Source organism: Chelonoidis abingdonii, chromosome 2, assembly GCF_003597395.2.
Source record: "Chelonoidis abingdonii isolate Lonesome George chromosome 2, CheloAbing_2.0, whole genome shotgun sequence".
NCBI lineage: Eukaryota > Metazoa > Chordata > Testudines > Testudinidae > Chelonoidis > Chelonoidis abingdonii.
Window position 1 is genome coordinate 27304291 of NC_133770.1, and position 16758 is coordinate 27321048.

At 39.2% G+C, this 16758-nt stretch overlaps 1 protein-coding gene across 1 annotated transcript in view; it reads right to left on the reverse strand.

Annotated features, from left to right (window-relative positions):
* Positions 1-16758, reverse strand: part of PITRM1 (pitrilysin metallopeptidase 1) — a 49352-nt gene that overhangs the window by 10634 nt on the left and 21960 nt on the right. Inside the window, exons 14-23 of the mRNA XM_075061936.1 lie at positions 13578-13716; positions 12135-12251; positions 7896-8028; positions 7302-7422; positions 5816-5892; positions 5256-5421; positions 5038-5138; positions 3812-3932; positions 2532-2603; positions 1675-1787 (exon numbers count right to left, since the gene is read on the reverse strand). Coding sequence (XP_074918037.1) covers positions 1675-1787; positions 2532-2603; positions 3812-3932; positions 5038-5138; positions 5256-5421; positions 5816-5892; positions 7302-7422; positions 7896-8028; positions 12135-12251; positions 13578-13716 — 1160 coding nt within the window. The remainder of the gene's footprint in view (positions 1-1674; positions 1788-2531; positions 2604-3811; positions 3933-5037; positions 5139-5255; positions 5422-5815; positions 5893-7301; positions 7423-7895; positions 8029-12134; positions 12252-13577; positions 13717-16758) is intronic.

Genomic DNA, 16758 nt, shown 5'->3' on the forward strand with positions numbered 1-16758 from the left:
ATTGCTTATAGTCATTCGGTGAAGATAGTGAGAATCGAGTGATGGCTTCATCTGAAGACAAAAACAAGTTTCCTGTCAATACCAGCAGATCCAGGTCTATGTCCTCCTTCTCGTAACTCCAGTGGTGCCACATAGGAGAGTTCTGGTAGGATTTGTGGACAGATCCAGGACAGGAATGCCAGGGCCCCCAATAAGGCCAAAAAGGCAGGATCAACTGAATGTGATATGTAGCCTACAACATTGTGCACCAGGGATCCCTAGGGAAGTCAGATCTGGGAGGATGATGCTCAAATCTCCTTGACAGCCTATCGTGGCTCAGCTCTCTACAAGAGATGACAGAACAGCAAGAGCGTCCTATTCAAGTGTGACAACTGCTCTCACTTCACTGGTGGGACCAGCAATACCGGAGGGTTGGAGAAGGGATGGCTCCAGTGACAACAAAACACAGCTTTGTCCTCTACTGTGGCAACGTCCTCAGAAGCACCAGGCCAGAGAAGAAAAAAAGACCGAGCATAAGGGAGGAATATATCCTCCAGTGTAGTATAAAAGCATCCATAAGACTCAGTCCTTGAGGCATTCCAACAGTCAGGACTGATGATTCTGACTCGTCCTGGGGAACTGTAGCCAGGTGGTCCTTAGGAGGATGGGACAGTACTGAGGATGAATCAGGCCCAGCACTTCTGGATTGAGCCAGTAGGTGTCAGTCCTTGTGTTTTGGAGCCGGAGCTACCAATGGCTTCTTTTTTCATATGTTACCCTCCAACTTGGGGGTCTTTGGTGGTCCAGGACCCATCAGATGTGCATGCAAATGCTCATCCAGCTTGGATGAGCTCAGGGAAGGTTCCTTTCCTTCACAGACAGGTCCGGAAGGCCATCCTGCCTTACGAGCATCAGAGAGTGTTCCTTAGTCTCATGGGAAACTCAGGAAGAGGAGTTTTTGGGCTAAGCAGCTGCAGATTCCGCTCCTAAGCTCGTGGTCAGAAGGGTGCTGCTCATCTGATGGGGCAAATGTACAGGGGGCAGAGGGAGAGGGTCTCCCTAGCCTTCTCCATAAGGTGTTTTCTTAATCAAAGTTCACAAGCTTTGCAAGTTCGCAGCAGAAAAGTGTGACAGATGCTGCCCTTTACAGCAATGTGTCTCACCCAAACAATAGAGACAGTGTTGGTGACTGTCCTTCATGGAAAAGGAGCAAGGGCAGGGGAGATTGGTTCTTGAACTCTAGGACTTTAAAACACAGTCCCAGACCACAGGAAAGGAGTCCCCGGTATGGGGGGAAATACCTTACCTATGCTAATAACTAACTATGCTAATATAAACTATACCCTATTTAGAAATGTATTTACAAAGTATAAGGATAAAAGCTGGAGAAATACATGGACACAGGGATTCCAACTCAGGCCATGCGGCGGTAAGAAGGAACTGGAGAGGTGTTGACCCACACTACTCTTATGTCCTGGGTCTGGTGCCCAAGGTGAACTATTGTGCACATATGGCCCACCGGATTCGGCCTGTTAGATTTTCTGGACTCTGGAGCTTGGCACACATGCACACCTACACGGAGACCAGCACTTGAAGAATTTCTGCATACATCCTGGTTAATGGTTTTCAGTATAAAACTAGGTCCGTTTTATTTTTATGTGCTGTGTTACACTGCTGATCCTTTCTGTTTCCCACCTTGCATAGTCAGGAGCTGTGTAGGGAACAGTTCGAATGCATTCTCCAACATAATTCACTGGGAAGGGAAGTAGAAAATGGGTCTTCATCTGACATGGTTTGAAGGTAGGCTCCTGAGAGAAAATTGTATCGGGTTGATTAACAGGGCAGTTAGGCATTTTAAGTAGTTACAACAGTCCATTCATTTGAGAATATTAGTACCATTGCATACTTCTTAATAAGACCCTGACACACTCAAACACCAGCACTCAAGCATTCAACCTAGCACTGGTTATTTTGTTAAAAAATGATGAAACTGTGCACTTACCCCCTTGTAATATCATCATCAGACATACTGAAATTGTCTTGGTCTACTACAGCAGACACAGGGACAATGTACAAATACTGCCTCATCATCACACTACACATTCTCAGTTATGCAATCCTTGTACCTTACTGGACTAGGAGTTCTGATTTGCATAACCCTCTCCTCTCTGCAATGCCTTCAGAACTAACCATTCATCCCACCTAATATCAGATATTCAAATACCACAAAAATAAAATGAATCATTCTCAGTAAACGGGGGTGGGGTGGGATGTCTGTGTGAAACAAAGCCATCAGGGGCCAAGTAGAACCAAAAGGAGAACTATTAAGAAGTCTAAGCTGAGGCAGCATGTCAGGGTGAGGCGAGGGTCAGATTTCATGGTCATAGGCCTTGGAAGTTTCAAGGACAGTATCCAATGACAGTGCAGGATTAGAAGGCACAACATATTTCAGTTAAGCATGAATAACTGGACAGTACAGTTCACTGCAATAACCATAAAAAGGGCCAATTAGATCAGTAATATGATTAACTAAAGTAAAAAACTGTACTTACAGTAATTAGTTTCCTTGTGATTTGTGAACAATTAAGCCTTTCCCTTCCAACAGGCACGGGCTCTGGAGACTTCTACAAATATAGGACTTTGTATTAGAGTTTCAAAAGTCAAGATAAGGAGTATTACAAAAACTCCCCTGTTTTTCCCTCCAGGGTCATGCATCACCTTTTGCCCTCCTTCCCCTACAAACATCAAGGTAATCTGATTACTTGGTTCTCCTTGCATTTATGAGGAAACACTAAAAAGGACTTCATCTCATGGGTAACCTGGCAAAAAGCTGTGCCATATGATACCCTGAAATTCTTAAGGGCTGTATTGCCAGGCTTTAGACAATGACTGTGGGCTTCTCAATTCCTTCTACCTTGCAGCGGACCAAGAGATTTACACAAGTTACTCCTCTCTTGGACGCAGTTCTTAAAGCTTATTTCAGTTGTTTTATATGGTCCATGATCATAGATCAGAATTTGCTCCACCTGAGTGTGAACACCACTGAGCACTATAATAATACTTTGCTAGATGTCCTAGCCCAGGAAGATGTTATTCTACAGCTGAATGACTGTTTGGAGCAGCTGCATGGCACAAGATATTTCTCTCTGAAATACATCTTAAATGGAGCTCTGCTAGAGAAAAAAGTGACAGGACCCACGTGATGAGAGGGAAAAAAAAATCCCCCCCTCCTCAACAGCTGAAACAGCAATCAGGGTGTGGAGTACAAGTCCCAGTAGTTGAAATCAGAAGTTCAACCCCCACCTAATCAATCAAGAGGAGTCCTTCCACTGAAGCCACAAAGAGGTTTATACATTCTCCTAGAGATGGGCCCAAGAAAGAAAGCTGTGATGTTCAGGGGCAGAAGGAAGCACATTTTTCATTAGCTGTGTGATAAGCTATTGGTTTAGATTTTCCCTAAAATCTCCATCCACCCCTTATTTAGATAAATAGTTTGTGGCCCAGCAGACTGATAGTCTACCCAGAAAATATTTACACTAGATGGCATTATAAACTATTTTCATCATCACTGAGTTGTATAACTAAACAGTAAAAAGTGCACATTAGCTAGGCAGTTTGAAGGTCCCATTGCGTCCCAAAGGAACTGATTTCTCTTTGAGAAGTCACAAGCCTCTTTGTATGGACAGGATGCGCATAAGTTCACCACAGCTTTTGCCTTCCATTCATATGCTACACAGCATTAGTCTGTCTACTATTAATCCTATTCAGTATATTATCTCAAAAATAGTGGCTAACGACAAATTTTACTCACAAATCAGATCTTTTTGCATACCTCAATCACATGGGGGCGGACAGGTTTTCTCTCTTTTTTGCTTCTAGTGATGCCTTTTAAAAAGTTTTCTATTTCTTTAGATGCCTGTGACATCTGTTGAGGTGTAGCATTCACTGAACATCTGTTAAAAAAACAAAACCCTTACACATAGTAACATTTCTTGTAGTTTTACAACCTTTTAGATTTCAACTATTTCCTGTCCTTGTACACTTTTTTTTTAAGCCTCATCCAAAATCTCAGAAAATCTCTGTGCCAGTGACCCTGATAAAGACAAATTACAGCTGTAAATAAGGAAAGCACTGACAATTCTGACTGCAATATACCACCAGTGCACTGTCATGAGAAACCCCCATTGGACTCTCATTGCTTTTCCTAAGACAGTGAATCAAAACTTGCCCAGCAGCATCAGATTTAGCACTCTGTTGACAACCTGGCATTCCTGCCCTGAAGAGACACCTAAACTACGTTTAAGCTTTAAAACGCAATCTCTCCGCACCACTATTACCAATTCTTTCTTTACAACTAGATCTTTACCACAGATTCTTGCATTTAATTAAAAAAAAATAAACTATACTTAGGTCATTTCCCTGCCCCCAAATCAAGGTACAATATCCTGCAAATTAACAAATTCAGAACAAGTTTAGTACTTCAATAGTAACTTTTGAAATTACACTGCCTGAGTGCAAGCATTTTGACTTTAGCATTTCATTCATCTTTCTCAATATTTAAATACGAAGTGGATTCCAAGACCTCAGTATTTCTTCTTAGAAGCAGACATGCCAAAGCCACTAAAAAAAACCCAAAACACAGAACTTGGGCTTGTTTTTGGCTTAATTGGCTCGTGAGTTGCTTGTTGGCTAGTTTTTGGCTTGTAGCTAGTTTGTCTCATAGCAGCTTGTTGCTTTTTTTTTTTTGATCAGCTCCCAGCAAGCAGGGGCTAGAATCAGGGGTGCACAGCAGGTCCACCACAGTCCCAGACTCTCTGCCAGGGAATCTAGTCACAGAGAGTGTTGGGGTTCTTAGGGATTGGTTTATTTTAGCCTTGTTTTGAAATGAGTTTAGCTTGACTTTTGGCTTATTGTGAAAGTCTGGGTGCTTATTTACGGCATGAAAGTTGGCAATTGTGCTTAGAAGCAGGAACTTCTCCAACCTGAATTACATGAGTTTAAGAATATTAAGACTTTTCGTTGACTATTAACAGAAAAGGAACATTAACAGGTTCTCACCTCATGTTATCACTGTTTAATAAATATTTCTTAATGCGTGGTAATTTGCGTAGTACTGGTTTAATATCAGACATTTCTGCAATTCGCTTCATCAGTTTCACCTGAAAAGGAGGGAAGAAATAATCAGCAAATGTGTAGGTAGTGTATACATCAGCATTAATAAGCACAGCATTATATAAGTGTTTGACATCAGTTAAATGAACCACTGCCCCCTTTACCTGATCCATGCCAATAAACATTTCTTGTAACTCTCCGGCAGGTGTAAGGGTTTTGCTAGCTCGAACAGATGCATATAAATGCCCAGAATCAGGAATTCCATTTGACAGCTCTTGCGCAGTCATCTTAACGAGTACTCTAAAATGCTCCTCTTCTTCAAAGTGTGGGCTGTATTGGAAAGGGAGAAAAACAACAGTCACTTGCTACAATAGTATAAATTCATTAAAAGAAAAAAAGAAAAACTCAGACAAAGAAACAGAGAAAAAACACAAGAATTCTCCAGATCTCATGCAGAAACGTTCTAGTCTGCTTTAAAATATTAAATGGTTCATTGTGATAAGTTCTAAAACTGGCCTTTACCCATTCAGCTGATTAATGCATAATATGGTTTGTAAAGAGAGCAGAATACTTTGATTTAGAGCATGCTGAAATTAAGTTATGCAAAATCAGAACTGCCCCAGAAAAAAGTAAGTAGGCACTTTTTTTTATTTTTATTTGTTTTTGGAGAGAGAGGGGAAGTGGAAGAGGGCCCAAAACACACACAAAAAAGCCAATACACTACTTGTTAAAGATTTCACTCCATAAGTGCATCATGTCCGGCAGATTTCTATCCAGGCACAGAGAAGAAAAGAGCACACCCTAAAGGAAAAATGAAGATACTTCACACACAGGATAAACCAATAGAAGACAACTGAAATAAAGGCTGGAGAAACATGTGGTAGCATTTCATGAAAGTGATTCCACAGTGTCTACAGTCCTAATGGCCTACATCACAGAACAACCATCAGATTTACACTTTATTCAACAGAGTCCCACTGCTAAAACTGCAGGGCAGACAAGAGGTTTAGTTACATAGCTCTACATGAACGGTACCTTCCCTACTATGGGGTAAACCCTGCCCCATGTGACAGTAAGAGCCAGCTTGTGTGCCTCTATGTCAGCCCGTCACATCCAGATGGTAGTTAAATGTGGTGTAGAAGGAAGGCAGTGGGACTTTGGATCAAAAATGTTGTTCAGAGGATAGAGAGCTCCTACAAATGAGTCCCTAATCTAATCTCCTAAAGAACCTTTCAGGTATACTGGTTCCCCTCTCTCCATACACTGCGGGCAGTAACTACTGCACAGCAGTTACAGCAGGAGAAGAGGACCACAACAGGTCAACATTAAGAAAAAAATAAGAGTCTTAATTGAGTTAAGTGGGGAAGTCCTAACAAGTCAGACCCCTTATGAGTTTGAATATGAATACTCAATATTGAATATTTGTTAACTATACATTCCTAGTGCACTGCATATGTAGGTTTGGCAGCATTCTATTTTTTTTTTTTATTATTTTATAATATCTATCAATATCAATGTCTATCTTTAAAGCATTTTCAAAATTATATCCATTTAAATTGGGGGAGATCAGACTATTGGGGAGGTCAGACAATTTTTCAATGACAGTAAATGTTGAGAATCAAATTGTTAAAACTTTAACCACTGTAACACAAATTGTCAACATCACGTCAAAATATAAAGTAAATAGCCTTATATCAAACTCTAATAAATTTTCAAGCAACTTTTTTCTTATTTTGCCTATCTGTAAATTTCCATTATCATCGATGAAAATATATTTTGGTCTGTGTGTGTACAGTGAAATCAATGCTTTCTGACAAAAATCTAAACCTTCCAAGTTTATATATATATTAAAAAGTCCTGCCCTTTGTCATGGAAGAATTGAAACAGGAAAATCTCTTTTGTTGCTTAGCTTCTTTTATGCTACTTGGATACTGTGGTAAGAAAGGTTATTAAAAAAAAAAAAAACAATGCGAAGATAAATAGTCATGTAAAACGTTACCTTTAGGATAAAGGTAAGTTACTGTGATGGTGAAATTTATATGTTCCCTAAGTCAACAAAAGCCCACTTCTACACCAATTTTCAGCCCAACATGTTTTGAAATCACTGAAGTGTTCAACATTAAGTGCCTGCTTTATGGAGAAATTTTGCTCCACCCTTAACTACAGTGCAGTCAGTGTAACAGAACCGCATATATTTTGTTATGATTTACCTGTTCATATGCATCCAGATGTGAATCATCTGGAATGATGTGTGGACTGACAGACATGCCACCTGTTTTTAGCTCTATTTGCTGGGCTTGCTCTCTGTAACCAAGGGCTCCACAGCCCATTCTGTAAAAAAAAGTAGTGTTTTATTTCCACCAAGTTCAATCATATAGTAAAACCAGAAACAATCCAAGTTGTCCAATACAAATATGCAATGTAACTTAGAAGGGTAAGTTTAAGTAATCTGAGGCATTATCAAATACATGGGGGTTTTTAATTAATAAAGACACTAGTTTTTGTTTTTAAATGTCAGCAGATACCCAAATATGCTATTAAACGAAGAAAAAAATTAAAATACGTTTTTAATACACTCTTTTGTATTTGATAAATCAAGTGGTTTACAAACTTAGTGGCTAACTGTCTCAGACCCTCCCCCATAATCAAAATTATTTGCACTATTGAAGCATCACTGAAATTACAGAAAACAGAGGTAAGATAGTGAACAATTCCTAGAACGATTGCTTTCTATCAATATTATTTCCATGTATTGTAACACATCATATCATCCTCACAGCTTCAAATACGCTAAATTATCTTACTTAGTAATGACACTGCAGAAGAGTGGCACATATGGTTTGAGTTCCTCTGGAAGTGTGTTCAAGCTGGAAACAGCTCTGAAATATACCATTCCATTGGTCGGCTGAGCACAGTACTGGACAGGGATTTCATCAGCTATAAGCAAGAGAAAAACATTACAGTCCGCATCCCTCACTTTGAGCACATCATAACTAAGACATTTGCCAAAAGAACTTTTACTAGAGTTATTTTTGACACTGCAAAGGTAATAGGAAGCCATTTCCTGTTTTAATTGAAGGTACTGTTATGAGTCCTGGACTGAATCACAGGTTTTCTAGGTCAATATATAGTTATACTCAGTAGGAATCACCTTCCAAATCATCAGATTGGGAAAGATCATTAAATATTAAAATTTTAGAGTCAGAGAAGGACTAAGTAGGTGTGGTAATATATTTTTATTGGACCAATAAACTACTGTTGGTGAGAGAGAACCCTTTGAGTTACACAGAGCTCTTCTTCAGGTCTGTGTAACTTGAAAGCTTGTCTCTCCCACCAACCAGAAGTTGGTCCAATAAAATGTATTACCTCACCCATCTTGTCTCTCTAATATCCTGAGACTGGCACAGCTAGAACACCACTGCATACAAGAATAAGAGAAAGCAGTCAAACAAATGAAAGGCAAACTGTTTTTGAAAACTTCACTAAGGAAACTTTTGTCCCTTTTTCCCCTGACCCCACATTCTCCAAAGAATAGCGTGATTTCATTGTAAAACAAAACCAGTGGAAAATCCAAATATATTGTAGTATTGATGTGGAGATAACATCTTGCTGATCTGTGGGAAAGAAAGGAGATTATTGTTTGGAGAAGTACAGGAGAAGAGGGTGAGAAGGAAAGGGGAAATAATCATGTGAAAAAAAAAAACCTAGATAAAGCAATTTCAGCCCATTTTCTTTGCGTTTATTTTCCTCCTCCCCCATTTTAAGAAATTAGGGAGGGGTTGCTTGTACGAAAGGAGAGAGAAACTGAGGGCAAGAGTTGACAATAGAAGATTCATATATTCTAGGACTGGAAGTGACCCTCTTAGAGGCACCCAGTTGAACCCTCATGGCAGACCAAAATACAGTCTAGACCATCCCGGATAGACATTATATCTAACCCTACTCTTAAATAATCTCCCGAGATGGAGATTCCACAACCTCCCTAGGCAATTTATTCACTGTTAACCACCTGACATTAGGAACTTTTCCTAATGTCCAAACCTAAATCTCCTTGCTGCAGTTTAGCCCATTGCTTCTTGCTATCATTAGAGGGCTAAGGTGAACAATTTTCTCCCTCCTCCTGATGACACCCTTTTACATACCGAAACTGCTATCATGTTCACAACATCTCAGTCTAATAATACTCTTTACAACAACAAATAAACAAAACCCATTCTTTCCAGCCTTTCCTTCATAGTCATTTCTCAAGACCTTTAATCATTCTGTTTGCTCTTTCTCTGGACCCTCTCCAATTTCGTCCACATCTTTCTTGAAACGTGGTGCCCAGAAACTGGACCAATACTCCAGCTGAGGCCTAACCAGCGCAGGAGTAGAGCGAAGAATGACTTCTCGTGTCTTTGCTTACAACATACTTGTTTAATGCCATCCAGAATCACGTTGTTTTTTGCAACAGATCACACTGTTGACTCATATTTGCTTTGTGGTCCACTATTAACCCTAAGATCCTTTCTGCCGTTACTTTCCTAGGACAGTCTCTCCCATTCCTGATTGTGGAAACTGAATTGTCCTTCCTAAGTGGAGCCACTTTGCATTTAGTCTTCGGTTAAACTTCATCCTTGCTTTACCTCAGATCATTTCTCCAATTGTCCAGATCATTTTGAATTAATGACCTTCCTCCAAAGCAGTTGCAATCCCTCCCCAGTTGGTATCATCTGCAAACTAATAAGCGTATATTCTATGCCCAATATCTAAATCGTTGATGAAGATATTTGAACAGAGCTGGTCCAAAACAGATCCCTGCGGAACCCCACGTGTTTATACCTTTCCAGCAGGATTGAAAAATTAATAAACTACTCGTGAGTATGTTATCCAGCCAGTTATGCCCCAACTTACAGTAGCCCCATCTGAATTGTATTTGCCTAGTTTAATCGATATAATATCATGCGAGACCGTATCAAATGCCTTACTAAAGTCTAGGTATACCACATCCACCGCTTCCCCTTATCACAAGACTCGTGTGCTTTACTAAGTATGCTTACATAAGTCATATCTATTCAAATCGGAACAAACATGACAGACAACCCAAACATTTCTGAACTCTGATTTGCCTGAAAGTAACCAATTTTGTATCAAACGACCTACTGCCTTTAATAGTCAGCAGCCTCACATCTTCTCTGGACCAGAATTTGATCTTCAACTCCTTAGAGGCCAGAGGTGTTTAGTTCATTACCAATTAAATTTATGCTGTTCCTGCTATAAAAGTTTCTATAGTTATAATGTGTTACCACAACAATTAGCTTTTGACTAAAATTAATTGCACTGGCGACATTTAAATTTTGAAAAAAATCTTTCTATTTCTCACAGAGAAACAGTACAGTTTTGGATTCTACCCAGTGGTGATATTTTAGTGGATGGCCAATGTAATTTTTCATGCGTACAGGTTTCAATCTGGGAGATTATATTCACTTGCTAGCAACTTGCAACAAAAAGAACAGCTATTCAGTATACACCTGTTTGTTTTTTCCTCTATTCATTTAGTGATCATCTTTTTATGAATGGATAATGTTTCTTACCACTTTTAGTGGCCAAAGCAGCAGATTCTGTTCTAAGCCTAAGCTAACAGATGACACAACCAGGCAATTGGGAATCTGATTACATGTACTGGCTAAGTCCATTTCGACTGCTGATGTCAAAGGTTTGCTGTTTTGCAGAAGGCTCCCACTGAAAATGTTGTGCAACCTAATATCACTCAGGATTTTGCTACAATTAAAAAATCTTTTTTTAATTAATACAATAACAGTGGGACCAGCTCTGTCAATATCTTCATCAACGACTTTAGATGTTAGCAAATAGAAAGTACATTATTAAGTTTGCAGACAATACCAAACTAGGAGGGATTGCAAACTGCTTTTGGAGGACAGGGTCATAATTTCAAAATGATCTGGACCAATTGGAGAAATGTCTGAAGTAAACAGGATGAATTCAATAAGGACTAATGCAAAAGTGCTCCACTTAGGAAGGAACAAATCAGCTTCACACATACAGAATTGGGAAGCAGAATATCTAGGAAGGAGCTATGGCAGAAAGAGATCTAGCGGGGGTCATTAACTGGACCACAATGCTAAATATGATTCAACAGTGTATACTGTTGCAAAAAAAAAAACAAACTGATTTCTGGGATGGCATTAACAAAGTGTGTTGTAAACAAACACGAGAAGTCATTCTTTCCGCTCTACTCTGCGCTAGTTAGGCCTCAAACTGAGTCAATTGTGTTCCAGTTCCGGCACCACAGTTTCAAGAAAGAAAGATGTGGAGAAATTGGAGAGGGTTCCAGAAAGGCAACAAGAATGATTAAAGGTCTGTAGAAACATGACCTATGAAGGAAGGCTGAAAGAATTGGGGTTTGTTTAGTTTTGGAAAGAGAAGACTAGAGGGGACATTGATAGCGGTTTTCAGTATGTAAAAAGGGTGGTGTCATTCAGTGAGGAGGAGAAAATTGGTTCCACCCTTAGCCTCTAATGAGAGAACAAGAACAATGGCTTAAACATGCAGCAAGGGAGTATTTAGTTGGACATTAGGAAAAAGTTCCAAACTGTCAGGGTGGTAAACATGAAAATTGCCTAGGGAGCGTTGTGGAAGCTCCATTCCCGGAGATATTTAAGAGTAGGTTAGATAAATGTCTGTCAGGGATGGTCTAGACAGTACTTGGTCCTGCCATGAGGGCAGGGGACTGGACTCGATGACCTCTCGAGATCTCTTCCAGTCCAGAGTCTATGAATCTATGAATCTACAATTACTCGTTCTCGTCAATTAACAGAACAGCTCCTGGACCAGATAGGAAGAGTTACACTATTTATTGTATTTCAAGTGTTGCAACCACCTGAGAGCAACCTGGATTTAGGGATATGGAATAAAAGCCTAAGTCTGAACCAATATATTGCCAAATATATGAAGCCTTTTGATTTCCCGTTCATTCTACTTCTCAAAGTAAAATGCAAATTAAACTGTTACTTCATTTGACAAAAATATTTAAGTACACTAACCTGCAAATGCCATCTCCAGCTCAGTGAATGGGATTGTAGGCGCAATGTCAGATACTTTTAGAGCCGGGAGACAGGAGGTATCCTGAGGTTTGCTTTGAAGAGCAATTAATTCCAAACCTAATAAAGCAGAATATTCTAAGAGTAATGCTTAAAGCTTTCCAATAAAAGCTATCAAAACCCAATGAAGTTAGGTAGCTAAGGAGGATAAAAAACATTTCTGTGCCAGATAAGAGTGATATTTCCCATTCCCAACAGCTCCTGCAAACTATTATAGTCACTGTATTTTACTGAAATGCACATCAGAGGGCATCATACAAAATCCATCACCATCTTAACAGAATAAAGTGTTTCTATCTCCGCCCTTTTTTATAATAGCTTATAATCCAGAGCACAAAAAAATTACCAGATACCTACCAGCCAGATGTCAAAGACCTCAACCTAATAGCAACACAGCTTTCAAGTGAAAAGCTCAGTATCCACCTGGCATTCTCGCCAGAGTTCTCTCTCTGGACCTTGCTACATGTTGTGTGGCTAAATCTGTTAGTCTGTTTGAAAAACCTCAACCTCTATCTTTTATATCCACCTCTGGCTAGTGGTTGCTTAAAAAACCCTCAAGTTCACCTTATAATGTAGGCAACCTCATCTAGTTGCTAGAAAGCTGCTCTCCCTTTCCCAAGCCCACAACCTCCAGACTATTCTGAAGCAGTATCTCAGCTTCTCTATCCTCTAGACTTTGTTTCCCTTTTCCTTGGTGAATACTTTATAGCCTGTCCTGCTTCTGATGTTTATAGCCTTCCCAAGTACCAAGATTGTAACTAACATGATGTTTTATGTTTCACAGTTGCAGGCAGATTCCAAGTCCTGTTAATTTCACTTAGGCGCTGCTTGAGTAAACTACAATGCTAGAGAGACTACAATCTGCAGCCTGAAAAAGACATCATTGTATCATTTCACATTCTGAAAGTTATCTTTGTAAGCAAAAGAAGCTGGAAACAATAAAGAAAGCTCAAACTCTTCAGAAGTGTTATATAGGTCTTCTCACTTGCTCATACAAACAACAGTGATGGAACTGATGATATGTCTGCTGTCCTGATAGCAAGTTCACTACATGTTTCTAGTATTACCAGGTTAATATTAAAAAGAACATTGCCTTCCCCCTCTCCAATGCTCTGATCAATTTCTTCCTTTTTAAAGTGAAGAGTACTCTAGATAGTGGAATATATTGGTGATGTCTTTAACCATACATTTGTCTTTTGCATGCACATTCGAGCACACAGAGATTAATAAAAAATAACAACAGTAAAGTCTTCCACTTTCAAAACAAATACTGATTGACTTCTGGTATATAACAAAGAATTGTAAATATTCTACAAGTGACAAAATAACTGGTCGTCATTTTTTTAAACTGTTATCAGAACTAAAAAAGCGTTACAAGATGCTAACCTTTTTCATACGTTTGTTTCTTCTCTTCTTCAGAAAGAGTATTAACCTTTTGTTTCAGTTTTTCTGCTTCCAATTTTGCTTGTTTTTCATAGTAGCTTTCATCTGGACTCATCGACAGAGTCAATCTATGTGGATTATCCTGTACAAATACATTCCCATAACAAAATATTAAGTTTAAGGACTGTTTCTTCCTCCCTTTCATCTTCAGATCCCTAGATTATTGCCATCACCAAGCAGTTATATGCTGCATGCATATTATTTTGCTTGCATTATCATCTGAAGCCACTTAAGGTCTCATCATTTCTTTCAGGCAAAATCCTGCCCTTTGATGCATTAATAAATAAGGGGTAGAAAAGGATGCACATAGCCACAGAAATAAGCACAAGCAGCCTTCTGTGACATCTGAGCAGCCATCATCCCTCAATGACATAATGGTCACTGGTCTAATTAAATCAATATAAAATACACCAGTGTAACTTTCTCACAGATAAGGCCACAGACACGAATGTCCTAGAAAATACACTTAACTAATGTGCTAGGATAGGTAGAGCAGCCTAATTAGACCCTTTCCCCAGGTACGTCCCATTGTTCACCTAAGAACAAGAGCTCAGAGTCCACATGAAATGGAGCTCCAAGCCACAAAGAGGGTAGACATATCCTATACAGCCACCTGAAACCCAGCCTCAGAGGGGCAATGAATAACACCAGTCCTCATGCTAGGGAGCCCACCTGTATTGTGCAAATTTCACAATTGTTATTAAATGCTTTGTTTTCTACTCTGAAGCAGAGAGCTGATATATTTACTGTGAATTTTAAATCATACAACTCAAATAGTTTCCATTTTATATAATATTGGGGAGGCTATTAAAAGGACACAATGAACATGAAAACTGTCCATTTAAAATATTAGTTTTAAAAGGCCAAGATACACTTGCTTCTGAGATTCACTATCAATACTTGGGGCACTTTTCCTATTTTAGGAGTTTCTCTCACCTGTTGGGTGAAAGGTCCATATGACCAAGGAAACGCGACTGATTATACAGGGCAACAGTGAAACTTACTATTAGGAAAGTGTTTCAGAGTGGTAGCTGTGTGAGTCTGTATCAGAAAAAAAACAAGGAGTACTTGTGGCACCTTAGAGACTAACAAATTTATTTGGGCATAATAAATTTGTTAGTCTCTAAGGTGCCACACATACTCCTTGTTCTTTTTATTAGGGAAGTGTTGTCAAATGTATAGAGTGAGAAGACTTCCCTCACCTCTAATTGTTCAGCTACAGTTATATTAGGGTATTTCTTGTAACAACAAATAAAAATCTTCAGATATAAGAACACCTCTGAGTATTATCGTCATCACTTTCTAGTTTAAGGGATGGGGTGGGTGGGTTCTCTTTTAAACTTCTCAGAACAGGAAGCTATACTATAAAGGCCATTCTCAGAAATGCATTTCTTTTGCTATTGTATGGTTTCAAAACTCAATACCTAGCCATTCAAGTACTTTCAACTGTAATAGTGCCCTTCGGAAAGCAGCTTTCAACTCACACTTTCTTTCTGCTGTCCCAAGACTATAACAGGAACTATTCTCTCCCCATGGAATTTAGTCGCAGTGACCTACTATATTCTACCCTTCAAAAACGAAGTCCTTTAAAGAAAGGAGGAGACTAAGTTATCATTAATCAACCCACCACTGGATACTATTTGTGGTTAGAAGCTGGCGTGAACTTACTCAGGACAATTTTTCTCCCCCACTGAAAACGCATTCAAGGCTCCAAAACATTTCATTTCATGAATTGGTTTCAAATTGCCTTATTTGTGGTCAACGGAAAAAATATTCTAAAAAGTGACGCCTTTCTTTCAACAATGCTGAACAAACGTTTTGATATGATTCAATTTATCTTCAATTAATTTTTTCAAACACTAAACCTTGAAAACAAGATGAAAAACATTTAATTCAACCCAAATAAGGTCCCCTTCCCCTCTTCTTCTATCTTTTGGTACAGCTACCCACTAAAAAAATCAAATTATTTCACACAATTCTACTGTGGTTTACTGGCATCAGAATTTACACAGTGGTTCAAGCAGTTCAGTGGATTTAAAAAAAAAAAAAAAAGGTCCTTTTTAAGGCTGTTCTTCCCCAGCATCGTACTTATTTAAAAAAAATTAAAATAAAAGACTAAACTAAAGGAGGGAAAATAAAAAGGAAGACTTAGAACTAAGAGTTACAGTGTTTAACTGCCATAGCAAATTCAAACAGAACTTCTGATAAGACAGAAGGACTCTAAAGGGACCTTTGTCTCAACCTTATTAGAACATTCAAGAGAGAAAGTCCTTGATTACAAAAAATTGGCTGCAACAGGAATTGAAATTGCTTGATGTGACAACTGGGACCCTATGTTCACCCTTTGACAAACTGGCTCCTGTTGTACAAGTATGACTCATTAGCTATCATTTCAACTTCATAATTCCACTATAGGTATTTGTCCAGGTTTAAACATCATTCTATTCTATATTCAACTTTATTCTAAATGTCTGGAGGAAAGGGTAACGTGAGGTGGCAAAGTTTGCAAACGATACTAAAAATGTCAAGATAGTTCTAATCCAAGCGCGACCAAAAGAACTTCAAAAAGATTGCCAAACTAACGGATGTTCTACATCACCGCCGGATCGGTGCAGCAGTTGATCGATCCTGTGGGATCATTTCATCGCCATCTAGTTAACACACAATATGACCCGGAGTCCTCACCTGTCGTAGCTGTCTCCAGTGCGAGGGCAGGCAGGTCAACCAGGCCGAAGAGGCAGTAGTCGAGCTCACCGTGGGTGAGACCCATGAAGTCAATTAGTCCATTGTTAGCTTGTTATCAATAGCTAGAAGTTAGAACTTAGATCGATCCGCTCCTCGTGGGACCACGGGCTAATGATTAGGCAACAAACAATGGCAATGAAATTTTGGTGCTAAATGTAAAAGTGTAAGCCATTGGAAATAAAACATGCCCCACGCTTACACTAATATATGCATGGGGTCGCTAAATTAGCGACAAATACATTCGCGGAGATGGAGAGAAGGATTTCGGCAGTCACGATTTATTAGTTCTCTGAACGACGTCCTGCAGTGTTGCCTAAGTAGTCGTAGTCAAAAAGCACAACAGCGATTTCTAGGAATCATTAAAAAAAAAGGAGATATA